Genomic DNA, 27704 nt, shown 5'->3' with positions numbered 1-27704 from the left:
CAGCAATTGACTACAATCGATGTTGAAAACTTTTAATAAAAAGACTTTGGCATTCTGTGGCTAGGTAGTAAAAACTTCTAACACTTACTAAGATAATAAAAAGCACAAAGTCCGCATCTCTGGTCCGCATCCAGAGATGCGATGATATTCCTGGTAATTGAGTAATAGGTTGTGAAAAAGCTAAAGATGGGTATCGCTTTGTCTACTAAAGAGGAGGAGGAATATAAGAAATGTATATCTTGAGATGTCGGATATTATCTCATATCATTCATCGAGGAATAATATCTCATATCCTCCATCCTATCTAAGTACCTAGGATATATCCTGACATCGAATTTGATTTCTGACTAGGAGAAGAAGATTCGACTTGGTGTTCAGATGAGGATGTGTATTTATCAGTAATGTCTAAAGATAAATTGATGTGTATCAAGTATCTAAGTATTCATCAACATCATCCCTTTAATTTTATCACAGGGTTGTCTGTCTTCGAGCTTTCGACTGCTGGGCTGAATTGTACACCAGATACGATATTTCATATAAAAAAGCAAAAGCAAATGTAAAGATATCAAGAAAGGAAATGGGGATCAAATCCATGGAACTTTAGTCATATTGAGAAGGCTTTTGAAAGTATTATTATTATTGATAAAATAATTGGGCATAAAAGAGAGAGAAGAGAGAGAAGAGAGAGAATATAAGCTCGTTTCCTTTTCTACAAAACAAAACAGGAAAAGAAAAGAACGAATAGTTTGGAGTATATTACGAATAGACATCGTGTGTCAAATCATGAAACATTCAATTAGCAGAAGTAGACATCAAGTTAAGCCAGCAGCCAAATGCTTCAAGACACTTTTATATCCGTGTCGACTTCGTTCAGGATAGATACATAGAATATTCAAATACCCAGTCGCTTGAACTTCACATAGCACACTATATCGTCCAATTTCATTCACTATTCCATAAGAATCATTCAAGAAGATTAGCACAGAATACATAAGTCCTAGATAGGTAGGTAAAAATCTCACAATTTTCCACTTTCCTCTTATTCCCACGCCCAACCAGCACCCACCAGCCGAAGAGGTATTTTAAAGCAGGAAAGGAAGGCATCTATCATACACCTCATAATTAAATTTCTCCATCAAATGAGACCATCCATAGAACGCCCAGCCGCCGTACTGAAATTTTTGCGCCCGCTACCTTATCAGTAGATCATTGAACATATCATATGCATGGTTTTCCTAATTGTTCGCAAGTATCCCGAAATACCACCCCTTCACTCCGTTTCCCAGATCGAAGCCCCTTTCAACCTTGCGTATCCTTGATTGCGACGAGAAGATCTGTCATATAAGTTGCCTGTTTGAATTTAATCGAATTAGTGAAAATGACAAGAATTGATCATTGAGAAAAAGATGAAGTTGAGTATTCAACACTATAAGTCATAAAGATATAAACTGTCTCCCCACGACCTTGCGGTCAATACGGATGAACGAAAGTTATGTGAATTTGTTGTGATAATCATGTGAGAGTTGCTAGACAAGGGAATTTTTGAACTGAGAAGAGGGTTTGGAAATAAAAGAAGAAAGTAGCGTACCAAAATCTTGTTATGCGCATAGATAGCAAATAATCTCGGTTCCACGGGCTTAAACAACCGATCAACCCAAGACACTTCACCCTCCTTGAGAGCCGCCTCCTCTGCTTCAGTCTTACTGACATTCCTTGCCAAGTTTCGGAGAACGAGTACTGCACTGAGTGGAATACCTGCTGCATCATTATGCTCATCGACAGCTGTGAAATGGTATTTGAAGCTTATACGAGGTGGCTGGACAATGTATGATGGCTTGTGTTTCTTGGCTGGTGGAGGACCTGAAGGTTCTTGTGATTCACGTTCGCTAGCAGGGGTACGCTTAGGAGGGAGATGAACTTTGATGTGGGTAGCGGCTTCCGAAAGCTTAGTGGCAGGAGAGGAGCGGAACCGAGAACATGTATCCCATGCACAAACATATTGTTGATTTGAGGCTGAATTGACGTATTTGTTGTCGGCATTAAGTTGGGCTCCAAAATGAGTTTTGAGGATATGTTGATAACCTGCTTCAGGAGTCATATAGAATTCTCCGCAGGGCTTTCCGAGATGAGTGCGCCATAAGCACTTGGTGTATGCCTCTCCCTGTAGGTCTACTGGCTCACTGCGGCATCGAATTCCTTTAATGATGAATTTTGTTACGGGACCGTTTTGAACTTGTGCATTCGCTTTGTCGCCAAAGGTTGTGCTCACATTCTTGATAAAATCTGCAGCAGGAAGAAGTGGTTTTGATGTTTGTGTGGCCAAGTAATTAAATTGTTGTTGATAGGCGTGCCACAAGGCAATTTGTGTGATGGACTCATCAGGATCTTCCTCATAGAGGCAACGTAGCCAGCGTGAACTGCGCTCTGGCTCGTCAAACTTAGCAATTTCGAGTAGTAAATCTTGTGGAATAGGCGCAATCTCTGAAGGTGCAGGCTTTCTGTACTGAGTTCCAAGGTTAAACTCTTTTTCTATGATGCGAGCGCCATGCATAAGAAGTCGCGTCAACTGTTTGACCAATGGCTCTGCTTTCACCTCTGTGATAAGGTAATCCACATTCTCAACAACCGCTGTGTATTGATAGAGAAAATCCAAACAAGCATGGGCAAGGTCTTCGTCATTTAATAAAGTCCAATCAATAATGTTTTGTACAGCGGATGCTGGTACACCCTTAAGGAGGTTGTTCTCCTCCAGATTCATTGATATTCTGCTGATGGCTCTCAGGGCAGTCAAGATAGCGCCTCGATCGTGTGAATCCAATTGTGCGAGGAGTGAAAGGTAAAGGGGATCTCCAACCTCAAAGTGAAGATACTTGGTAAGCTGTTCAGCAATATCTAAAGCGTAGTGTTTTAACTCTACAACGGTGTCTGAATTGGGGAGGTTCAAGGCAATGGTGAGAAAATCTCGTAGAGGTGCAAGTTCAGATACGTAGAAGGCGTTTTCCTCTAACATGACCATATTTCTCATTGTTAATGCTGCCTCGTTGATCTGAAGAAGAGTATCACTAAATTCTTCAGTTTGAATGTTATCATCAACTGGTAGCTTAGCTAAATGTTTGATCCTTTCCAGTATGTCCGGTGTGCCTTCCAGACCGTTGATTGTGTCAGTGGCAGAGATCATGTCGCCATCTTCTGTGTAGGATATTTGCCAGTGAACATCGTAAAATAATGAACTGACTTCGAGCATCTTCTCGATTAGAGCTTCGGCAAGACCTGGAAATCCTTCGAATTTGTATTTGTCACCACGTTCCATGGAGATTTTAACCAGATGGTGTAGGGCGTAATCTTGCTCAGCTTTGATGCCTGATCTCAAAGAACAGAGGCAGCGAACGTAGATGTTAGGTCCATCAAAACCAGCTTCGCGAATCATTAGTACCCACTCTTGAGACGGAATAACTATCTCAGAGGAAACATTAGAGAACTTACTGCCGGGTAACATCATCCCCCTTGGAATTGCGCTGGCTTTGGCACCTTCTGCGGCCGCAGCTGCATCCTCCAATGCCTTCTGACGTCGCGCAAACTCGACGGGGTTATTTCCAGGTGTAATTATAGGTCGCAGTGTCAATGGCATCTGGAGTCGAGGTTCGTAATTTGTAACCGCCAGCGACATATTTTCGGTACCAGAGGAAGGGTTATGGGAGAATGGACCACCAACTCGTGGCATATGATGTTGATGTGAGTGAGAGGGTGTTTGGTGTTGAGGTAAGTGGTGCTGTGGAGTTGGTGGAGGATGGGAAGTCGCGGAAGGATGTTGTCGAACTTGTCGAGATGGTTGGGTATCCGGTTGAAACAATACCCGCTGTGGAGGAGCTTGTCGTAGACCTCGAGTCATTCTGCCTCCAGATCCAGGTGTCTCTTCACTTCCATTTCTATCGCGCACAGGTGTACCATCATCACCAGAAGCCTCCGAATTCTCAGTACCAAGCATGCCAGTTTCTCTACGAATCGAGGGTCTGAAATTCTCCATCGTCCGGAAAAGAAGTCCCCCTCCTTTAGCGGTTGTATCTTCCAGGATTTCTCGGGGAGGTGGTACCTTACCATGGTACGTTGAGATTTCATATGCGGCGAGGTATTTGTAATATGTTGTTTTGAGACTGAATGCCAGCGCAGGTAAATTATTAGCTCCCAAGTTGAAATCTGAACCAAGCTTTCTCCAGGCAAGTTTTTCGTCGCTAACTTTATCGTAGCCACCACGCTCAATTACAGTATTGTAAAGGTGCAATAGGTCGATTGTCTTGGTTCCAACTCGTGGTTCAGGGTCGAAATGCGTGCCTCTCTTTTCATGATAGACTCTAAGCTTTGCGATAAAATCCTCATATTCGGGAGTATGAACGATTGAGGTATCGTGGTGAATAACTCTTGGGGGCGCCATTGTAGTATCCTGCCATGCGATATTTATGGCGATCCAATGGTTGTCCGAAAAGCTTCTTTTGATGCGACAATTAACTTAACGCGTAGAAATTGCGACGGCGACGCGATCGGTCGTTAAAGGTCGTGAGCTCCGGACTGATTTTTGGGCAAGAAATGTAGGTAGGTATACCCGAAATTTAAGGTATTCAATAATCCATTTGATATGAACGCTAGGTGGAGGACCGTGCATCGTTTGGCCGAAGCTTAGTGGCATAATAGTTGCCATAGCTTAACATTTGATGAAGCTATCTCCAACTTTGAACAATCTTCCATAACTTCCCTTACAACAAGTTGTCTTCAGTTCAATTCCATGAACGAAATCCAGTTGAAAAGGACAACTTTTTGAAAGGAACCTAATAGATTCAGTTAACACAGGGACAGCGACAATGATACGAGTACCATCCTAAATTGTCATTGTCAGCATTACTATCATTCAAACATTGATCTCAGACTTACAAATTCCCGTTACTGACTTCCACAGTGTTTATCATCACAAGGTTTTCTATATATTACTCCTGTTCTATTCTTTCTTTCTTTCTCATCTCTCGTCTCTCCATTCTTTTTTCAATATATCATCTATGCAGTCATTGTGGTTTATTTTTCCTTCCAGTATCCTTAATTTCATAATTCGAGATGTCTCGTTTCTTCTCTCAAGAGTCTCCCACTTTCTCACAATCGCAACTCAATTCGACCATCGTCGTCCCTCTTGTCAAGTTCTCATGCTCTTTAACCAATCAAGGTGATACCGCAGGTGCTCAATGGACTCATTACTCGAGAAGTGATCTTGAACTTGTGATTCAAGAGGTGCAAGTTAGTAGTTCAGGGAAAGAACAGCATTTATTGATGAAAGTAGTGGCAGGCGCTGAGTATTTGGTATGTGATAAATCTCTGTGCGAGGCTGTCATTGTTGTAACACTTTTCAAGGAAGAACAGAATTTAAACGATATTGTGATGGTTTACAAGAACTTCGTTTCATCTCCTGGTAGCGAGATTCCAGTGAGAGTAGTTATTAAACCTCCGCTTCTCGCATTGCGTTACCCAAAGCTCAATGATGTAAGTTAAGAGCGCGGCAAGTTCCTTTCTTCCCTTTCATAGCAGCTGACATTAGTTCTTTAGATTCGTAGGTTGCAATTCAGGTTTCGTGGCGACTCAGACTTCAATCATGTTCTCAATATCTTGACAAACTTGGGTTTGACGGCAACAGAAAGTTTGCCATCAGGGCCTGGCTTGCAATTCCGTCCACCAACTGCAGACTCGACATCTTCAGGAAAATTTAGTGGGCAATCTCCAGCTGTAGGTTATCTTCCTTCAACCCCAAACAGCGAATTCAAAGTTCCCATGCGGCCAGACTCAGCTAGTTCTATACTTCAGAGACCGATTAGCTCATATACTTCCCAATCCGACGATTACTCCTACATCAGACCGCAATCTACCATTTCAATATCTTCATATATGCCTCAGTCTAAACCATCTGCCGAGCCACTCAATAGAGCACAATTATTATATGTTTCTCAGTTCGAGCGAGAGGTGTGTCCTGTTCTTTTCATTTTATTTAATTTTGGTTTTAATCTTTTGATAGCAACAACAAAGCCAATCCTTAAACTCTGTGATGAATACCTCAGATAAAGTGCCTGCAAATGGTAATGCATACATGAATCGAATTTTGTTGCCAAAGCCAGAAGAATCCCAACGTCAGTTTTCTACCTCGCCTTTCTTCGAAACACAAAGGAAGCATTGCCTACCCGATAGATTGACTGCATTTTCTTCGGTAAATGATCTACACAATTCAGGGAATTCAATACACCAAACTGCGCTAGAAATTTTTAGTCCAGGCGAAGATCGTCCATTGTCTTGTTCGACTGAGTATCCGATCTTCGGTGCACCAGGAAAACGCCCGATATCTCTTCCAACCGAGAATGATATTTGCTTGGGCCTTCCCATACCACCAAAGCGACAATTACCATTTGCAACTGTGAAAGATTCTTTGAGATCCAAATCTGTATCCCTAGCCGATAGCAGTAGACATGTTCAAGCTCCACAACAGCGAAAGCGACCGCTTGAAAATTTCATCAGAGAAGGTCCTTCAAATGAGAGTATTGCACCTGTTAGAAAGCCAGCAAAGAGACGAGTTGCAAGTCGCAAGGGTACGAAGCATCTACCAGAAATCAATGGCCCATCAAGTGAAGCGTTTTCGTCAAAAGACAGTTTAGCAAGTGACACCCTTGGCGTTCCAATACAGACAGGAAAATCACCTCTTCTTGAAGCTGGGAGCATTACAAAACCAACCGTATCAGATTCTCTGCCGTCAAAAGTGCAAACAGAAGGAATCAAGGCTGGACAGCAGTCTGTACCAACTCCAAAAATGGCGGATAGATCTACTCAAACTCAAACTCTTTCAGGTCGAGACCACACAGCGGCTCCCAAACCTGCTTCGAATGCTCCTGTCGTGGACCTTCAGTCGAGACTACCGACAGCATTTGTATTACAAGGAGATTTGGATCTCGTTATGTCAAGATACAGTTCAGGCTCGCGGGTAAATCTACCGCCAAATTACAACGATCTTCCCGATGACAAACGGCATAAATTGATCAACGATTTTATCATCAAAAACTTAGAGAATGATGACTTTCTCAAATTATCGGAGGATATGGATGTTTCTTGGCGTAGGATGGGTCTTACAAGATAATCGAGATTTGTTAGATCACTCCATCAATGACCATTGATGGAAGAAAACGGCATTTGGCTATTACATGGATCTGATGCTTTATTTTTGCTGGGTACTGGTAGCAACAAAGTACGGGTATACAATTGGCTAGACATCTGGAAAGCTGTGGATGGTTTAACTCTACAACACTGATCATCTTCTGCTAACTTTACAGAATTAACAACAATACATAAAACTCATCGTCTATGTCTGAGTCCACCCCAAGCGTGCGCCATTATATACTCTACATCACGATGACCTTAGCAGCATCGAGATCGATCAATTCTCTTAGTCATTCCATCACCATTCTCCACCGATAGCGTAACGAAAGACTCGTGTAAAAACTTTCCCTCCTGTCATACCCCATACTTGGGCCGCTCCCTATATATTTAGCGTTTATACCATATAAGTATATATGATGGAAAAGAATTACGTACATTTAAATGCTGACTTACCGCATTCAATGAGACTCCGGTGAACATCAACGTGATGAAAACTCTCTCTGCGCCATTACTTCCATTGGGTCGCTCTGCGGCAATCAAATGTCGATTTATAGGCCGATAGTCTGGTATTCGATACTGATCTCGAGGCCAGAACGAGGGATTATCGACATTCTCTGGTATATTTGAGGTATTCAGCGGTTCTATCATATCATTTTATTCCCCTATCTTCACCAGTGTGATGAATGTCATACTCGGCCAGGGTCTGACGGGAAGAGATAGTAATGGGATTATCTGTTATTGTGGTCGACATTCTTTCGAAAACGAACAGAACGAAGTAATTGCTGCAACAGATAATTTTTCATGGGGGATAATGACAGCTACCCAGTTATTGTTCGAATTAATCTACGAACATGCCTTATCTTGAGCAGTGGATTTTTTGGAATCTCGGGGAAACTCCTCCTCACCCTCCACATTCCGTCAACCCCTAGCCTCTCCCCGCATCTCGGATGAGGAGTATTTTGATTCCCTTGAATTTTCCGATATCTATGCTCTATTCTATCTAAGATATATCATTACATAAACCCTTTTTTTTGTAACATTTTGTAGTGCAGGTATCAACATAGCATCATTCGGCATTGACAATCTACGAGCATCTGCAATTGATGGCAGGTGCGACAACGTTAGATACAGACAAAATGAGCTTCAGTGTCTTCATAAAGCTCTACGAAACAATTTTGACAATATCACCTCAGCAATATCCGAAGATCCCTTCGGCCACGTTCAGAAAACCAATACTGAAGTCCTGTGCGTGTTTTACCTTGCTTCTGACGTTATCCGGAGATCCTATCAAAGGCTCAATTTCGAGGAATCAATAAGCAACGAATATAAGGTTGCTAACGGTAAGGATTTCTTGTCGTGTAAAATTGGAAAGGGGTTAGTGGTCATTCGGCCGACGACACACAAAATTTTACTCAATCATATGTCCGATAGCAATTGCTATCACTGCCGGGAACTGTGTCTGTTTAGAGGTACGTGCAACAGATATCTCTGGATAGGTACGAAATATATACTGAGAGATGACTAGCTTGGGGACATAATTTTAAAAGTTGATAGCATCTTGAAAGAATTGTTACCCTAAGCCCTAAGCAACGACACATTTTACATCTCACCGAGAAACCTGGAAGCCCCCTCGATCCTTGAATCGGCACTATTAGTCGATCAAACAAGCAAGTCTTCAACCTCAAACATTAATCAACTCATCTCAAAATCGTCAGATCGAATAGTTGTAGTTGTTGATTGAACAGCAGAAATTGAAAGTGCAGCAGAATCTATTGTCACTGCTCGATTTTCTTTTCAAGAAACTTCGGCATATAGTCCCGATTTAGTTATTGTCAATGAATTTGTCAAAAGTGATTTGATAGAAGCTTGTACGAGACATGCGAGCAATTTATTTTCCTCCAATAGCAGTAGCCAAAGTAGACAGAACGATAGAAGTTCTGCCACCAAAAAGGCACTCAAGGATGCTGAAAACAAAAAGCAAATCTCATTTTTTGGATCCAACAATTTTGTGCTTGTCGATGTTGTGGGTAGGTAAATATATCAATTTCTATGCTTGTTCCCAATCAAAATGGCAGCTAAGATACAACCATTACAGAGATAAAAATTAGCGGCTGCCACCTACTAGTCATGGAATAACAAGTTTAGTGGATGTCATCATGGCGCAGAAATCAAAGTGAGTTCACATAATTTCGTCCAATACTCTTAAGTTCAGTATCTAAAAAATATTCCCAGATCTCCATTACTCGCCTTGCACATCTTTTCAGATCTGTCAACCGTAAAGTTTCTCGCTCAACATTTCAATGCCAGCACCAGTTACGTAAACCATATCCCACTGCACCTCCTCGTGGGGCCCGCTGCTCCCTCAACACCACTTCCAATTCCTGCGTGTCACAAATATAGTGTAGAAATGTATTCATCTCCATGCTCACAATACATTTCTCTTCCGCCCGAAGCACTCTTGCTTCTTGGAAAAGTTGTTGCAGGGGGTCACAGAGCCATGAGCTTCTCAATAAGACTCAGAAGATGGCCGTAAAAGCACTGCCAGAAACGGTTCAGGCTCCTGGTCATGCCATTGGATTTTTTGAACAGGGAATTCTGTTGGGTGGAGATTTGTTTCTGTCGGTTATGATCCCGGCTTTGGGGTATGTATCTTGGGTTGGAGGGAGATCTGCTTGGGGTATCATTGGGAGGCTGTGGGTGGGTCGGGATTGATTACTTTTGGGATTTATCAATATGAGTTCGGTTCTGTTCAAGTATGTTTGTTTAAGTTATGTCATTACTCAATTTACTTTTTGGACGCAAATTGCGAGATAACCCCCTATTTGCAATCTATAAAGGACTGTGAAAAAGATCTCGTCTTTGAGGCCGCTGATAGGACTGAAATATTTGAGAGGATGTTTCCTATCAACAACTTGGCACAATTTTAAACATTGAGAGAAGCTGTTTTAGGATGTTGAATTTCCCAAGACTAAGCACTAATATATGACAGTGTTATCCTTTGGGGTTGAATCTAATAGAGTCGAATGGGGAATCATCAAATTGCTAAACACGCTAATGTGCACAAAAAAATCACGTAATTTAAAGAACTCTCATGCTCCCCCAAAAGCACCTAAACCCTGAGCTTTGCCCGTTATTCTCAGATTCCCAGATCCCCAGTTGCCAAAAGTATATTGGCTATTACACATATTCCTCAGCTCCCAATCCTCCGCCCCCATCACAGCAACAGTCCCCCGATCCTCAAAGTCCCCACAAAGCCCGGCCACAAACATTGCAGCCATAAAATGATCATCTGTGCCACGCGCATCACGATATTTAGATAATTTCATTAACATTGTCACTGCTCTTCGCAATTCTGGTCCGGGGTTCTTGGTCATTGCACCTTCGAATTCTTGGCGGCATTCGAGCATTGCGGCATCTGGGGGAGATTCCATGGCAAAGTTATCTATAGGGAGGTTGTGGTTAGATCTTAGAAATAGACGGCGATAGTAAAAGATTGATTTATACCTCGATATATTAACATCTGAAACCAAATATCCCGATACAAATTGTGTATCGCGCCTCCCGTTCCGATGAAGAGCACGTCTTCTCTTCTTAACGGTCATAACGCAGTTCCTACCTTGGTATGACAATGAGCATCATATCTTGCGTTCATAGAGATAATAGTCGTTGGCGGGCATTCATCCGGGAACATTCGTATGAGGGTTAAATAGTTATCATGAATCCAATCAAACTTACCATTGAGCTTCGCTCTGAGCCCATTCTTCTTCAGAAGTTCAACACAGCGAGTTGTCATATGAATGTCAGGATTTAATTTGTATGGAACGTATTTTGACGGATGCACATAGGCCACTGGAGATTTTCCTGGAAGGGAATTCGAGGCGACTTCGATTTCGTTGCCGAGAGTTGCCCAATGTGCTCCCTGATGAGTTTTTTTAATGAAATGGTAGATTTTCGGGGTTACTCGAGGAAATCTTTTTACTGACCATCATTACCACATGTTTAATCCCTTTTGCTAGAGCTTTGTCGCCGCATTTTCCCCAGTATGTTGCACTATCGGATTCTTCCCCAAGCATCATTGAGGAGCCATGAGAGAAGAAATGAACAGGAGTCAAATTCGTTACCGCGGCCATTTTTACAGACATCAATTTGTTCTTTCGAAGTTGACTACAATATTTGCCGAATTTCAGGATAAATTCTTGTTAACTCAGTCGGATTTGTATATGGACTAAAGTAATTTATCTGCGCTATACACTGACCCAAATGGACCGGCCTAGTACGAGTGCATGTATGAACCCCTGATCAGTCAGTCGCCCGTAGCGTCATCCCGAACGGAAATCTCGCTTCCGTCATCATTCCCCCACATTCCGCAACCTTTCCATAATACCTAGCTCGGCATTTGACAGCAGCCCGGTAGAGACTTTACTAAAGCTCGACCTACTAGTAACGGTGATTTAGTGATAGGAAAGACACCGGGCTCTAGAAACAAATAAACTATTGTTTTGATCAAGTACATCCTGATCACTTGGCCGAAGAGAAATATTAATCATTACCGAATTAACATTTACGATGACCACCACCAATAAATCAGGGATTTCATGGAAGTCGTTGAAGACAAAGAGAATGGATTGGTATCTGAGAAAAATGTCTCTATTCCGATTAAGGCATCTGATCTTCCAGTGAGATGTAATGTCTATAGATCAATTGCTCCAGAAGGAGCCAAATTCCCTGTCCTTGTGACATATGGACCTTATGGGAAAGATGTTCCTTACGATAAGCGAGTTTAGACCACCAAAGGTCTTTCCATACAAATTAATTATAGCTTAAATCATATATACTGACATTGTCGTCCCGAAAGTTTCTTCGTCAAATCCTTCAGCAAGGTAAATTCTGAGCATAAAAGTAAATATAGTGCTTGGGCAACTCCAGATCCAGTATCCTGGACTTCCAAAGAATATGTTATTGTGAGGGCAGATGAGAGAGGACTGGGTCAAAGTCCTGGACTCTTAGATACAATATCTCGAGGCACGAGCGAGTGTTTCTTTGATGTTGTTGAGTGGGCATCGGAGCAATCTTGGTCTTCCGGAAAAGTTGGACTATTAGGAATCAGTTGTTATGCAGGTATGAGATACCGACTGATCAGATCCTAATTTGTCTATTTTATGCTGATCTATCATATAGGCAGTCAATGGCGTGTCGCAGCTCGTAGGCCAAAGGGTCTTGCGGCTATTACTCCATGGGAGGGAATGACTGATTATTACCGCGATCGGTGCAGACATGGTGGAATTCTCTCAGATGAATTTATCCGACTTTGGTGGAATATACAACTTATCTCCAATCAATATGGTCGACCTGGACGTGCAGCTTTGAAATAGGGTGAGGATACCACAGAAGGGGATTTGGATGAAAAGACGCTTCTCAAAAATCGTAATGACCAGACTATCGATAATGTAAACAATCGCTTCTTGGATGACGAGTATTACAAGTCAAAAGATTTCAATTTGGAGGATACTGAAGTTTCTGTTTTATCGGTGGCAAATTGGGGGGCATTTTGTTGCATCTTCGAGGTGAGTCTGTAGCCGAAGATGATTTAAATGTTCGCTGATGAGAATTGCAGGCAATGTAAATGGCTACATGTGGGCAGGTTCCAAGTCGAAGTATCTCCGCTTCATTACTGGATGCCACGATCTTCCCTTTTACTACAAAGAAGAAGTTGAATTACAGAAATCATTCCCCGATGCGTTTCTCAAGGATGACGATAAAATTGGCTGGTCTATCCCCGGAAAAGTCAGCCCTGTCAGCGTGGTTCTTCGAAAAGGAGATGTTGGTTACAATAATGCCGAAGCGGAAAATAAATATAAACGAAGAGAAGAAACAGAGTGGCCATTAGCAGGAGCCCAATATACCAAGTTCTATCTCACACCAGAGAGAACACTTCCCAAAATCCTGCCAGCATCAAGCGCAGACGAAGTTTCATATGATGCGCTGGGAACCCTCAAAGATCCAAAACTCGACCATTTCACAAGCGCACCATTTGAGCAGAAAAAAGAAATTACTGGACATATCACCGCACATCTGAACGTATCCCTCTCTCCTTCTCCGACAGCAACCGCCCCGGAGAAAGACATCGATATATTCCTGACCCTCCGCCATATTTCCCCCTCAGGTGAAGGAAATTTTCTACACCGGCACGGCAGGAGATCCGGTTCCACTAACTAAAGGCTGGCTCCTAGTATCTCTCCGTAAGATTGCGGAGGACCATCCGCGGAATCTACCATATCAACCATATCACGAATATCGTTCGATGGATGTTCAGGAAGTCAAACCGGAAACATCTTATGCAGTAGATTTTGAGGTACGGCCTACTAATGTTGTGGTATAGAAAGGGGGGAAGATTGTGCTAGAAGTGAGTTCGGGGGACACTCAGGGAAGTGGAATTTTTTACTCATGGGAATGAGAAAGATAGGTGAGTTTCTTGTTTCAATTTTTTGTTTTGGTTTGCTGTTGTTGAGGTAGGTATATATGTGCTAACTTTGACATTCTAGATCCGTAGACAGGTTTTCGGGTAAGAATAACATTCATTTTGGTGATGGACAGGAGAATTTCGTCACATTACCTATTGTTCCGTCAAGATCATAAGGTTTAAATACACCTTTTTGTCATATGGTATCTTGAAATCATAGAATTGAAAATTTCATCCAACTTTGATCATTTTGTTCTGGCTTTATGAAGCGTGGACGATCAAAGGCTAAGTGTATCAATTCTTGTGTAATTTGCATGAGATGAAATGTGCAGTTCGAACCGGAAGTGGCAAATGTCAACTGTGATATTATTCATCGGAGGTTAAGAGCCTTTGAAATAGTGAATAAGTCTAGGAAATGCTATTTACTCGCCATAAATCGTTCATGAATATCCCACAAACTTGTGTCCCAAGTCCCGAGCCTTGAAATAAAATAAATTGATATTTGTCATATCCCACTGGTACTATTCTCAATATAAGATGGCAGTGCCCATCTTCCAGGAACCCCAAGATCAAGTAACAGTCAATAAATGGATAGTATATAGGACGAGTACATTCTAACTTATGAATGACGCATGAATTGGACGAGAACACCTTCAAAGCCCATCATTGTGTCACAACTCACATCTCTACATAGAGCTGTCATCGGACAGAAGTCTCTTATTTTTAGATCGATGCAATTGAAAACGAGACAATGTCAACTGATGATATAGGCACAAATAATTGTTTATATTGCAGAACACTTCAATCATGATTTAGCCGTCTCTTCACAAATCCTTAACCACTCTTCCTCACCCCCCTCCATTCCACCCAAATCCTCGTTCAACTCCTTCTCATCTTGACCAATAACTAGTTTTGCCTCCGTCAAGACATACAGCATCCTTGCCCACTCCGTCTCACTACAGTTCCTTCAAGCATGAGCGGTAGCCTTCTGCACACAAATGTCACCTCTCTTCAAGATCCTCTATTCCCCTCCATCCAAAATCAACTCTACCTCTCCCTCGATAACCGCCCCGTAATCTAAGCTCGTAGCTCTATGCATGGGTGATACAAGCCCTAGTTCCATATCCACAACTCGGAGGATGGTACTCCCTAGAACGATTAGGCCTGGTAGAGAAGATAGATAATTTGTGTAGCTGGATACATCTTTGTTGGAGCTCATTTCTACCGGGAATTCTGATTTGTAGTATCCCAGAAAGAAATTGGCTCCTTTGTCGGCTGTCCAAGTAGATTCTGGGGAGAGGGAAGAGGATATTAAGGATTTGCCGTCACGGTCACGGTCGGTGATGTGTCGGGAGATTTTGGGGAGCGGACTAGGATCCACTGAATTAATCATCTTGACAATTATGTAGTGTAAATCTCGATCGAGTCGGGTATGTTGAAGTAGGTATTTGGAGATACGAAGGGTTGGTTATCGGTATATATTCGTTAATGCGTATTGTGATATTACTTCCATAAGGTCAAGAATAGTTAATTGGATAAGTAAGTAAGTCTCTGCAAGTAAGACAAATGCCGCAAAGAGGAACAAGATAGTCCAATAATAAATTGATTAGATTCTACCCTCAGATTCGAGATACTACCGGGACTATGACAATCTTTCCATGATTTTTGCATTTGGGTTCAGTAATCGAAGGAATGTCCGCATGTCGCTGGGAGGAGTATGTGGGCCGAGTGGAGGGTGACGATATAACAACGAAACTGCCGGTGGGTGCGGGGCCCCATACGGCATCGAATTGTGGAATCTGAGACCACATACAGGAATTGATTTAATTTTCTGAAGCGGAAGCTAATCACGTTACAAAAAATCAAAATGGATGCCTGTATCCCGGCAGGAAGCCAGAGAACGGACTTCAGCTCGGAGGTTGTAAGATTACGTCCATGAATGAGAACATACATAACCGATTTCCCTACTATATGCACGTTTTTATTATTTATGTAAAATATTGAATTAAATTGAATTAAAAATTAAAAAAGCAATATTATAACTTGAAATTCAAATTTGAAATAATTGAAATAAATTGGTTTAATATTCTGAAATAAAAAATTTAAAAATCTCAAAAATTATAGTAATAATAATAATAAATAAGATATCAAATTTTTATAGAAAAAAAATATTTATTTATTAATATATTTATTAATATAATTATAAATATGAATTTTATTTAATAAAATTATAAAACTATATATATTATAATATAAAATATTTGAAAAAAAAAACTAAAGTTTTTATTGAAAATTTGAAATTATATTGATATTAAATTCTAATTTTTTTGTAGAAAATATTTTAAAGATTAATTATTAGTAAAATAATAAATTTATAATATTTTATTTCATTTTTAAGTTATATAATATTAATAATCTTTAAAAAAAATATAAATATATTAAAATCTATAATTCATTAATATTATATCTAAATAGAGATTTATAAATATAATTAATAATTTGATTTAATTTAATAATAAATATAATATAAATATTTATTAGTTTCTTTAAGAAATTTTAATTTTAAACATTTTTTATAAAGATTTTAATCAATTATTAAAGAATAAAACTATATTGATTAAATCTTAATTTAATAAAAAATTTAAATTTTGAAAATTTGATTATTAATTAACATTAAATCAACTTTTATTTGAAAAAATTGTTTTAAAAAATAAATTAATAATATTTCGAATTACAAAAAACTTATTTCTAAAGAATTTTATTTTAAAATAAAATTTCAAAAATAAAAGATTTTTTTAAATAATTTCCCTTAATAAATTAAAAATTTATATATTTCAATATCTAATATAATTCCTTTTCTAAAAATATAATTTTTAAATCTTTAATATTAGATATAAAATTTAAATTTATTTTAAAATATATTTTCAACTTTCTCAAAATAACTATAAATAATTCAAAAAATCTAATAATTCATATTAAATTTAATTCTTTTTACTTTTTTGATTTTTTTGATTTTTTTATAATATTATTAATGACAAAAAATCTATAAAAATCTATTATAACTTTAAAAATAAATTATAATATATTGTTTATTAAGAAATTATATATCAAAATTCTATATTCTTTTTATTTAATTATTTAATTAATTCTCAATTTAATAATTTGAAATTCTTATAAATCTAAATTAATAATATTAATTAATTATAGAATTGAATTTTAAATTGATTTTTATTTTGATAACGTAACGTATGGGGAACTCGGACATATGGGGAACTCGGACACTTTTTCAATTATTCTACACGCGATCTTGTTCTACGAGCCACACAATCCTCCAATTCCAATTCCGAATCACTTGAACTATTCTCTAGCTCTTCTTCTTCAATCTCTTCTTCTGATTCTTCAATTGGGCGTTTGCGTGGCCGTCCTCGTGGCTTTTTCTCCTTCGGTTTTTCCTCCGCCTTACGTACCATTTTCAATACTTCCTTAGTACTAAAGACAAATTGACCTTGTAATTTGACTCTTTTGCCTTTAGTTCTTTTCTTTCGAGTCTCAATTACCTCCTGAGCATCAGAGAGCTGTTTCCGAAGTAGGGCTATCTCAGCATTTTGAGATTCTACAAGCCTAGTCATTCTCTTGGCATATCGACGAGTTGGCGATGCAGGAGAACCACTGCTTGCTAGAGCTGTATTAAAGATCTGATTTGCTTGCCTTAGTTCTGTTCCATCTGGAGGAGAACTCCTGAGTATAGACAAGTCTAGGTCTTGATTGGGGGTTCTCATTTGTGGAGTAGAAGGTTGCTGGGAGGAGTTAAATGGTAATGAATCGAGTACTTTTCGTGGGGCAAAAGGTACTAAACCAGCTCCTCTCCAGCCAGCTTTAATATTAGAAGAATTCAATGCTTTTTTTCTAATATTTTGAAAGAGTTCTACCCATTCAGCTCTTTGGATTCGCTTTACACCAGCTCGAGAATATCGATCGACCTCTAAAGCATGATATCGTTTCATTGGCCCATACACCGCAATATCAAGTGGCTGAAGCAAGTGAGAGCAATGAGGAGGTAATATAAGTAAATCAATATCATTATCTATACAGAAAGCAATAAAGCTACCTGTAATATGGCTTGAATGGCCATCCATGATCAAAAGTCGAGGTCGGTCACCTGACACTTTCTTGGATTCTGGTTCGAAAACCCTTTTTAACCATTCTAATCCATAGCTATTTGAGGTCCATCCATTTGTACTAGTAGAGAACTGCCAGCTTTGAGGTGTGTCCTTTGGAATCCATGCAGAATTCGTATTCTGAGCCTTGAAAATGACCATAGGTGATAGAGTATTTCCAGCTGCATTGACACATTCAAATGCAGTTATCCATTCTTGCTTGCCAGCTGTAACTTTCCAATTCGATTTCTGAGTAGAATCGACTATAATGCGCGTACTTTGAGTACTTCCAACTCCAAATCCGGTTTCATCCATATTATACATATCATCTAATTCATACTTTCGCTCAATGAGACGCGTGCGAAACGCGTCAAACCAAGCCTGAATATTCTCCGGAGTTGCTTCTTTAGCCCGATTAGACTCTAATTGACGTGAATAGCATGTTTTAAGTTCTGGATGTCGTTTTTGGAATCTATAGATCCATTCGTGGCCTATAGGTGGAATTTCTGTCGAGGTAGGATTTCGAGATGACGCGACCCGAACGCGTCGAAGACGAATTTCGTCGGCCATTTCCTTCACCAACATAGGTGTAGCAGGGAATCCAGTGATGGTAAGTCGTGAAATCCATTGTACAAGAGTATTTTCTTCTGCGTTTGAAAGAATTTGAGCCATTTCGTGGGTTTGGGAACGTGTTTTCTTCCCAGCCAGCCTATCAGCTAGGGTAGACTTAGGGACTTCAAAATGCTCTGCAGCCTTTCTAATTGATTTAAATTCTTTCAATTGAAGTGAAATTATAGCCTTTTGAAGCTTCTCTTCAATTTGAGCAGATGTAGAAGGTGATTGGGTATGCATAATAAAAGTTATTGCGGTTTCAAGTTGGTGATGGGCTAAAAGTGTCCGAGTTCCCCATACGTTACGTTATAAAAAAGCGTGTATATAGTAGGGTCGTGTATGTAGTAGGGAAATCGGTTATCTTGAATTTCCTGACTTCTTGTGATTATATTGACAACGATCATTAAATCTTACGTGTAGTAACACTAAAAAGCGAATTCACTCTCGAAGAATTTTAATCTCCATACACCACACGATCTCCGAATTAACGATGACTACCAACGATAACATTAACGACCACTACAAACCTTTAAAGGTATTGATAGCGTGTGGTGGAATTGGAGGCCTCTCGGCAGCGATCTTTCTGCGGCAAGCAGGACACATTGTGGAGGTGTGTTGAAGTCCCTGAATTTTACCCAAGATGTCGAGACTAACTAGTAGATAGATTTTTGAACAGTCTCGCCTCGCATCTGAGACCGGTGCAGCAATACACATTCCCAGCAATTTAAATGGTCTGTTAAGAAGATTTGGTATGATACCAGAGGATCATAGCGCAAATCAGACAGAGTAAGTATCAGAGTATCGACCGGATGGAGAATTAGTATTTTCCAGAGATGTGAGAGGTCTATCAAAGGCCTATCCATACCCTTGGCAATTGATATATCGAGTAGACATTCATGATACACTAAAAGACATTGCTACTTCTAAAAACGGTATAGGAATACCAGGAATTCTGCATACCCGAAGTAGGGTTGCGTCTGTTGATGTTGAATCTCCTTCTTTGACTTTGGATGATGGATCTAAACACACGGGCGATTTCATAATCGCTGCGGATGGTATTCATTCAAAGATCAGATCTTTACTGCTGAAGAATCTTCCACCCCCAAAGCCATCTGGAACCAACGCTTTCAGATTCTTAATTCCAATCGACGAGATTCGAGCAGATCCTAAGACAGCACATTTTGTTGAGAAATCTAGACAAATGCTTCTACTTTACGGAAAAGATCGAAAAATAGTTGCGTATCCATGTAGAAACAATACTTTATTGAATATTGTGGCAATGCATCTGGAAGAAGAAATGGAAGCTAGTTCAGAAGAATGGAGTCAAAGTGCATCCAAAGACTCCCTTTTGAGTTGTTACGCTTCGTATACAGATGATGTTCAAGCCCTGCTAGTGAAAGTTTCCGCTGAAGATATCAAGCTATGGAGTTTACTAGATCACGAGGAAATGGGGAGAGAGAATTGGGTTCACGGGAAAGTGGCATTGCTCGGAGATGCAGCTCATGGTTTTCTTCCACACCAAGGATAAGGCGGTACTCAGGCAATAAAAGATAGTGCGGCAATCGGGGCTTTAATTCCATTGGGTACTTGATGTTCTGATGTCCAGCAACGTTTGAAGCTTTACGTTCAAGCCAGATATGATCGTGTTACACTCGTACAAGATTTCACTCGCCAAGCTGCATTTGAGACTGTTCGTGGAAAACATGGAGGAAAATTTATAGATCCCATGCAATTTATGCAGACAAACCTATCCCATGACGCTTACGATCATGCTCATGGAATTTTGATTCGGCATCTGAACAAAAACGCTTTGTATCGAAGAATGCCAATACTCCTTGAGCCTAGCCCAGGTCCAAGACAAGATTTTAACGGAAGACAACGAAAGCTCTTGAAGGCGGCATACAAAACAAGTCATATCACTTTCAAAGCATACAAGAGCTATCTATTGACTCTTTCGCCGTCTGATAATCTCCAAATTGGTACGGAGGGTATGTGGGCGACTGCCACATTGTCTGTCACACGTTGAAGAATCTAGAGTAGCTCGGAGGTAGAGGGTACTCAATGATAGGGTTATATGTTCATGATGTCGTACATAATATTTCCTCGGACAGTCACTCTGGTGATTCGGCTGACATGAAAGGTGATTTTTTGCCAGTTCTCTTCGAAAATATGGCCGATCCAATCATCACTGGCCGAGAGGAATTAGGGTTCTCGAAGGTATTTGCAACATTGGATGAAAATTCTAACTTGGAATCGTCGTTCGTATTGAGTGCTGGTTGGGAAGGTGCCGAGTTTTGTTGCCTAACCTTGAATGATTTGGGGGAGACTCCAAATACTGAGTCTGCTCTATGAAGTCCGGTTTTACACTATAAGGCCATTCCGTCGAGTATGAAGAAGGGAACAGATGCGGAGTACGCGACAACTTATCTTTCAATACCGACAGTGGAAGGAGAGAGGAGATGGAAGGCTGGGAAGGCGGAAATTGTATTCACGGATCTGGAAAATGGGAAACTAGAAATGGCGTTCCCAACTCTAGCAAACATAATCAAGGGGTTGAGAGGTGTCAAAGTTGTGGAAATCATAAGAGCGGGGATTCAAGCTTCAGAGTCTTAGCTCATTCTGTTATTTTGAGTGTTTTTCAAGTTATTTTCACCAGAGTTTTGTGCTGCTTGCGTTTAGGATGGGAGATACTCAACGTTATCTTCTACAAAATTTATTCCATTATCACAACCATAATAACTCTCTTGTATACACCAGCTCCGAATGGCGCCGTGAGTCATTTGAGATCTTTGAGTGTTCAAAACAAACCACAGAGGATACGTCCCAAGTACTGCTACAAGACGCTTGATTTGTTCAATTGAGAAATAGTAAAACGTTGCTACAACAGCAATCATGACATATGCTTTATCAATAGGCTTTAAGAGTTGAAAAACTAAATCTGTCGACTGTCAGTGAACATAAATGTCTGATTAGCTGAGCATGAAGTGAAGTAAAAATTAACGTCAGACTTATTTGCATCATTAAATTCAAAGTTCTCCTTCCACTAGAAATGATATTAAAGTTATGTTTCTATGAAATAATGTAGTATCGAATACAATTATCACCTGTTGAGTTTTATAGAATAACATAACTAGACTGTTGGTTCAAAGTCTATATATACGAGAATATATTATGTATCTGTCCTTTAGCGACTTCACAGAGCGACTAGCTGTCTTCGAGAGCCCGTGGGCGCCGTGTTAATAATACTTTCATGGATTTCTGACTACTCTAAGGTCTTCTATCATAATCCAACTCGTTGTTCACATGTAAGCACTACTTGTATTGTGTATAATTTTCTACCTCTTTGTACCTAGCACGATAAAGCAATGTGTAGTATGCCCACCATGACCTGCGCAGGAAGACAATCGAGCGGCAGATTGGTATCCCAGATTTACTCCGAACTCTTTCCGGCCTCTATCGGAAGCATGATCTGAACTCCATATGTTACACATCTGAGATATGGGTCTCTATTTATAGAACTTCTAAGCTTGCCTAGGCGAGTATTTCTACCCGTTGGCTAGTACTTCATTGGAAGCTAATTATACCAAACTTTATGAGTGTAATTGAATGCCTCATGTTGCATGTCTAAACCAGGCTCTCTATCTGTGCAGCGGCCATGTGATCTTTGCAATTATAACTCGAAAGTTTCATATTGTATATGTAAATGAGATCCCAAATAAAGAGGAACGAAGCAAAACACCTCAATTACACAGAATATTTTCTAACGTCACCTGATCCAAATACTTGTTCTTGCGCATCGAATTGAGGTTCACCGCGTAAATCTCAGACTATGCTGAAAATGTGATCTGAACTTCTAGGTTTGCTCATTCAGTTAAGAAGCCTAAGCCAAGATATTGGTAGATTCCAAGCAAAACGTGATTGAGTCTTTATATTGCATATCTGGATAAGAGATAACAGGCTCACGGCACGATTGAGTTCACTATGTTGCATGTCTGGATAAGAGATAACGGATTCATGGCACGATTAAGTTTTGATCGCCATTGAAGTGATACAATACAGAATGGTTGAGTTCATCATGGCAAGAACAAGCGAACTGTATTATGACATAATTAATGCATGGAAGATGAGAAATGATTCGATATGGATCCATCCAATCCATTCACTAGTCAAAAATGGAGAAGTATAGATACGTTAGGTCGATTATTATGGGTAAAAGTCTTTCAACCAAAGAGCTTAGCTGGATAAGGCCCAGAATCTACATATCCAAAGCAGAGTCCAATAAGTCAGCACTGATGCAGAGCATGCATGATTTGATTACCAGTTCCTCTACCTTGGGTGACGAACTTTAGGTAATCTTAGATCTTTTCCACACAATCCATAGGAGGGAAATTCTCAACAATAGAAGAATATTAATTCACCACATATGAAAACTTTCAATGTTTGATAACGCAAGCATGTTTCGAACATTGATAGATGATTTAAACGGTTTTGATCATTTCAGCGAGGCCTAATCCTCAAATAATCGTACTGATTAAAGATTCTCATTTGCCGATTGCACCTCGAAGTATGGGATCAGAGCTACTGCATACGAAGGAGCTATTACTTCACTAGGTGAAAACGGACGCTGGCTACCGTAGCCCAGATCGTATTGTAGGATGTTCATTCTTAGACATTTAACTTTCGCTTATTTTAAGCGGGCTCACCGATATGCCTTGGGCAATAATTCTTTCGCTGAGTCAAGCAAGATTGCTATGATGGAAGATGTGCTGCCATCATCGGGTATGAATCTCTTCAAGTAATTAAATTAGACATCAGTGCCATGCGATATCCACGTCTGAAAGTTGTCTTATCGGACGTGTCCTCAAGACTCGAGGGACTAATAATAAGAGTATTCTGAATAAAATCTCGACGAGAGTTGACACATGTCTTCAATATAATACAGCAATTGAAGATAATTTACGTGTCTGAAAGGAGTCTTATAAGAAAGAAACTTATAATAGAACTTGCTTGCCGCTCCGATCGTCTAATACGCATTAATCACACTTATTTTAGCAAATGACCTGTCCATTTTGTTGCATGTCTGCATCCACCTGTCAAAATGTTGGAGAGCCAACTAATCTCCTATTCTATTTCTAGCTTGCCATATCTGGCCTAGCACGCTTTGAGTAGAAATTGGCAGTATGTTGCACATCTGAATCTACCTGTCAAAAAATTAGAAAGTGGACTAATTTCCCGTCCACTGTCTTGCACCTATCAAATTCCAGATTCAATTGTAATAGTTTTGTTGCATATCTTGATTCACCTGTCAAAGAATTAGAAAGTCAACTAATCTTTAGCTCATAATGTCTGGCCTATCACACTCTGATAGAAATAAAATAACAGTATTTTGCACATCTGGATCCACCTGTCAAAAATAGACCCAAAGTAAACCTTTAGTTCACCATCTTCCACGAATCAAGTTCTGTATTGGAATACAATGGCAGTATGTTGCATATCTGATTCCCCTGTCAAAAATTAGGAAGCCGACTAACTTCCCGTCTACTATGTTACACCTAGCAAATTCTGGATTGAATCATAATGGTTTTCTGTTGCATATCTGGATCCACCTGTCAAAAAATAGACAGGTAGCTAATCGTTAGCTCATTATCTCTCGCCTAGCACACTCTAATAGAAATACGATAATAGTATGTTGCATATCTGGATCCACCTGTCAAAAGATAGACGGACAGCTAACTAATAGCTCATAATCTTGCACCTATCAAGTTCTGCGTAAAGCTATTACAGTCTGCTGTTGCAGGTCTGGATCCACCTGTCAAAACTAGACCGAAAGTAAACCTTTAGTTCACTATCTCTCACCTATCAATTGCTATATCGACCTCGTGTAATACAGTCTTTTGTTGCATATCTTGAATACTATCTCTATCAATAACCTCAGATTGCTATGATTATGTCATATATTCTAGAAAACACATGTAGATCTGGAGAAGTCTGGATACAAATTTGGCTAGTAAGAAGACTAGTATTGTCTACCTTGCTCTTTGTGGACAGCCTACTTCCTACCAATCACATTCCCTAAAGACAAAAAGATGTATTTTGTTACAAATCTGAAATGAGATTTCTATAAATAACTTCAGACTTCTACCTTTATATCACATATTCTAGAAACACTTATAGATCTGAAGTCTGTATACATATCTGCCTATAGGAAGACTACTAGCATCTATCCTGCTCCTCGCTGACTGCTCTACCAATCATACCCTCGAGAAAGGGAAGTAGTTGCGTTTCGTTGCATATCTAAAATTTAATTTCTATAAATAACTTCAGACTTCTATGGTTATATCATATATTTTAGAATCACTTGTAGATCCGAAGACTCGGTGCGTGTTTAGCTAATAGAAAAATTACTAGCATCTATCTTGCTCTTTGCTGATCACTTCCTACCAATCACACTCTTGGGATAGAAGAAAATGTGTTTCGTTGCATATCTAAAATATTATTTCTATAAATAACTCAACTAACTAAGAGCAATTTAATCATAGTGTGTGACATAGGAAAGGATCTGCGTAAATCCTCTTACGTTTAGGATCAAATGTTACTTTGAGCTAAACGCTTGCTGGTTGGCATACCTTAAGTGCTATCGTTTTCCTTCCAACTTGGAAACCAAGATAAACCGTCTACATGTAGTAACGTCGTTAAATTTTAGATATGCCTCTTTACAACCACATAGGTAGGTCACAGGAAATTCAATGTATCATTCAAAGGCTCAGAAAGCAGAAATTATGTGGTAGCAGAGGGTCACTACTGCATTCTTTCTTTTGCAACTCTTCTTCATTTCAAATATTCAAGCTTCTCACTATCTTCCACGAATTCCATGTACCCGACTAAGTTTGAGGCTCACAAAATTATTATCGCAAGGTATACGAGCCATGAATAGTATTTTGAAGCTTTACTTTGCTCCTGTCACTAAAAGGATAGTGATTACTGTGAAGCTTTTGAGAATAAGAAGCAAGAGTTCTTCAAACGGTGATCATTGTATGTAGGCCTAGCTAACTGAGGATAATCCTATTCTTTAAGTGGCAAATGCACGAGTCAGAGAGGATGCTGCAGTGCGAAGATAATTTCGATTTGCAACTGCAACGACTGACCAAACCTGATCGAGACAATTCCAGAGCGGCAATTGATTCAAAATGCCTTAAGAGATCTCATCCCATTGGTTTCTTTGTTCACCCATTAACTGTCTGCCTTTGAATTTCGGCACTTAATATACAGAGTATAAAGCTGAATGAAGCTCGGTTGATCGAAACACGATCGCACAAAGCTGGAAGTTTATACTGTTCTACACTTTTCATCTCATGAACTGACCTCTGCCACTTTACTGCTTTGCTGCAGGTCTAAAGAGTTGTAGATACATATTACTTCATTTCATATGCTATTCTAGGGTTATAGATACTCTCACCAGCTATGCACCTCGAGACGAACTCGTTCTACACACAGCACAAGATGATTGGCATTGAAATTCTTGGAATTAGAAAGGAATACTGGCATCTGTTTGATCATAAGATAGTCTAAACGGCAATTTCATCGATACATCTCCTTCTACGGTCTGTCTCCTTGCCTGTACACTTCCTTGATATAATGTCAAAAAATGCCCCCACATTTTAGTACAAGTATTCGCATGTGGATTTTGAGAAGAAATAAAACTGCGTCGGTGTCTTTGTTGGACTTCGTTGACATAACTAATCTCATTATTTCTCTGTGTGGGAGTGCGCCAGAAATGATATCCTTAGATATTTGCACCCGACGAAAATGTGTTCACCAAATGATGGGGATAGTAAAAACTACCACATCTGACATATCCACTGCTCTTATTTTTCGGAACGTTCTCGTGGCCTTTTCATTTCGAGTAATATTAAACATTGCAAGTTCCTTGGCCAGTCGTTAATGATTGACTACCAAGAAACTCTTGAGAGATGTTTGTGTGCGCTCGCTGTATGATTGGCCGGTATGGGTCTTCATTCTCAAAATATATCATAAATTGCGACGACGAGAAAGTCTATTCACATCCTGTACTAGAAAGGCAAGAGCGCTCACTAACGACAAACTTCATTTTGAACAATCAACGATAAGCCAAGGCCAAGTTTACTATGTCTGAGCGGAAAGTGAGTACAGATTTGGAATATGTGTCCAGATCGATTTCAATATTCATATATGTCTTAAAGAACCTCTCATGATCGAGAAACCAAGCGCAATATACCCACGAATTAAACACAGTGCCGAGTAGCTATAGAGCACAGTGGCTTTTGTTCGGTCTTAATGCAGGGCACAGGCAGAAGCCTTACTTGATTCATCTACTACCGAGCCATTTATTACTCAGTTCAAAATGCTATTTTAATTTGGTGTAACTCGAGATCCGGTTTCTACGTGATGAGGGAATTGTAATGATCTGACCCATCACGGCACTTAGTTTCATGCACAACTGGCATCTATTAGCGCTGGGAAGTGCTGGGAATGCGAAATGAGATCGTGGGAAGCCTGTGGTGAAGTACCACAGTCAAGATATAAATCAGTAGAATGAGATCTCATTTTATTTCACGTAATTCCAAAGAAGGCAGACATGTCAAGGAGGGCACTTTCACGGCTTACTAGTAATTGAAACCCCAAGTACAGCATGGAAAGAGCGATTGCCTTATTTTGGAGTACTGACTGACAACCTTGACACCTGTTAAATCGCCTCTACTAAAGTTTGGAAAGAATCAATTTAGCGAACACCGTACAATTAGTCGATGGGTATTTTCCTCATGACCAATGACAAACTGTGAATCATGTGCAAACCCTGCTTCTCATTGGAAGATGAAATTTACTAAATAAACTTTCAATGGTAGTCTGTCGCTCACATTTAGTGCTGCACTAGTTCATCGCTTGAGCAGACTAATCGCCCCACATTCGATCTTGAATTCTTCGAAAAGCCCAGCCAGGATTATACAGTATGTTTCTTCATGAAATTATAATATGAATGATTTTGATAACTACAAGGTACTCCATCGGCTTCTCCTCGTTTTTAAATCACAGAATTTGGCCCAGAATTGAAGAAATTCATCCTGTTCTTGGCGGTAAAATTGTGCTGGGTTTAAAAGTCGCCGCACTAAGCGAGAAGATGGGGGGGAGCGTACTAGCTAGGATAGTCGACTCTGACAACATAGCATTGAATTGAAAGCCAAATTTCGAAAACCGACCAAAATTTTGTCCAATGGGCAGAAGATTGAAGGTTTTCCAAACATATTATATTTCAGATGACCCGCGGC

At 39.8% G+C, this 27704-nt stretch overlaps 8 protein-coding genes across 8 annotated transcripts; 4 read left to right on the top strand and 4 right to left on the bottom strand.

Annotated features, from left to right (window-relative positions):
* Positions 1 to 1299: 1299 nt before the first annotated feature.
* EAF01_010693 (uncharacterized protein) lies at positions 1300 to 4429 on the bottom strand (the record flags this gene model as incomplete). Its single annotated transcript, XM_038918950.1, has 3 exons — positions 1300 to 1350; positions 1589 to 3414; positions 3484 to 4429. 3 exons carry the CDS (start codon positions 4427 to 4429, stop codon positions 1300 to 1302), a joined length of 2823 nt encoding a protein of 940 aa, XP_038765653.1.
* Positions 4430 to 5100: 671 nt separating this feature from the next.
* On the top strand, positions 5101 to 7153 carry EAF01_010692 (uncharacterized protein; the record flags this gene model as incomplete). Its single annotated transcript, XM_038918949.1, has 4 exons — positions 5101 to 5340; positions 5392 to 5520; positions 5584 to 5994; positions 6047 to 7153. 4 exons carry the CDS (start codon positions 5101 to 5103, stop codon positions 7151 to 7153), a joined length of 1887 nt encoding a protein of 628 aa, XP_038765652.1.
* A 318-nt stretch (positions 7154 to 7471) lies between these two features.
* Positions 7472 to 7821, bottom strand: EAF01_010691 (uncharacterized protein; the record flags this gene model as incomplete). The annotated part of the gene is made up of 2 exons (XM_038918948.1): positions 7472 to 7552; positions 7627 to 7821. 2 exons carry the CDS (start codon positions 7819 to 7821, stop codon positions 7472 to 7474), a joined length of 276 nt encoding a protein of 91 aa, XP_038765651.1.
* Positions 7822 to 10262: 2441 nt separating this feature from the next.
* Positions 10263 to 11303, bottom strand: EAF01_010690 (uncharacterized protein; the record flags this gene model as incomplete). The annotated part of the gene is made up of 3 exons (XM_038918947.1): positions 10263 to 10615; positions 10909 to 11092; positions 11157 to 11303. The coding sequence occupies 3 exons, from the start codon at positions 11301 to 11303 to the stop codon at positions 10263 to 10265; spliced, it is 684 nt and encodes a 227-aa protein (XP_038765650.1).
* A 436-nt stretch (positions 11304 to 11739) lies between these two features.
* Positions 11740 to 12545, top strand: EAF01_010689 (uncharacterized protein; the record flags this gene model as incomplete). The annotated part of the gene is made up of 3 exons (XM_038918946.1): positions 11740 to 11801; positions 12029 to 12291; positions 12352 to 12545. The coding sequence occupies 3 exons, from the start codon at positions 11740 to 11742 to the stop codon at positions 12543 to 12545; spliced, it is 519 nt and encodes a 172-aa protein (XP_038765649.1).
* A 229-nt stretch (positions 12546 to 12774) lies between these two features.
* EAF01_010688 (uncharacterized protein) lies at positions 12775 to 13389 on the top strand (the record flags this gene model as incomplete). Its single annotated transcript, XM_038918945.1, has 1 exon — positions 12775 to 13389. The coding sequence occupies one exon, from the start codon at positions 12775 to 12777 to the stop codon at positions 13387 to 13389; it is 615 nt and encodes a 204-aa protein (XP_038765648.1).
* A 1265-nt stretch (positions 13390 to 14654) lies between these two features.
* Positions 14655 to 15026, bottom strand: EAF01_010687 (uncharacterized protein; the record flags this gene model as incomplete). The annotated part of the gene is made up of 1 exon (XM_038918944.1): positions 14655 to 15026. The coding sequence occupies one exon, from the start codon at positions 15024 to 15026 to the stop codon at positions 14655 to 14657; it is 372 nt and encodes a 123-aa protein (XP_038765647.1).
* A 3866-nt stretch (positions 15027 to 18892) lies between these two features.
* Positions 18893 to 21015, top strand: EAF01_010686 (uncharacterized protein; the record flags this gene model as incomplete). The annotated part of the gene is made up of 6 exons (XM_038918943.1): positions 18893 to 19012; positions 19067 to 19188; positions 19234 to 19879; positions 20009 to 20390; positions 20471 to 20660; positions 20757 to 21015. 6 exons carry the CDS (start codon positions 18893 to 18895, stop codon positions 21013 to 21015), a joined length of 1719 nt encoding a protein of 572 aa, XP_038765646.1.
* Positions 21016 to 27704: the final 6689 nt, after the last annotated feature.

This window comes from Botrytis porri (assembly GCF_014898465.1).
Source record: "Botrytis porri strain MUCL 3234 chromosome Unknown BPOR_017, whole genome shotgun sequence".
Taxonomy (NCBI): Eukaryota; Fungi; Ascomycota; class Leotiomycetes; order Helotiales; family Sclerotiniaceae; genus Botrytis; species Botrytis porri.
The sequence above is the reverse complement of the archived record's forward strand: the minus strand, read 5'-3'. Positions and strand labels throughout refer to the sequence as shown.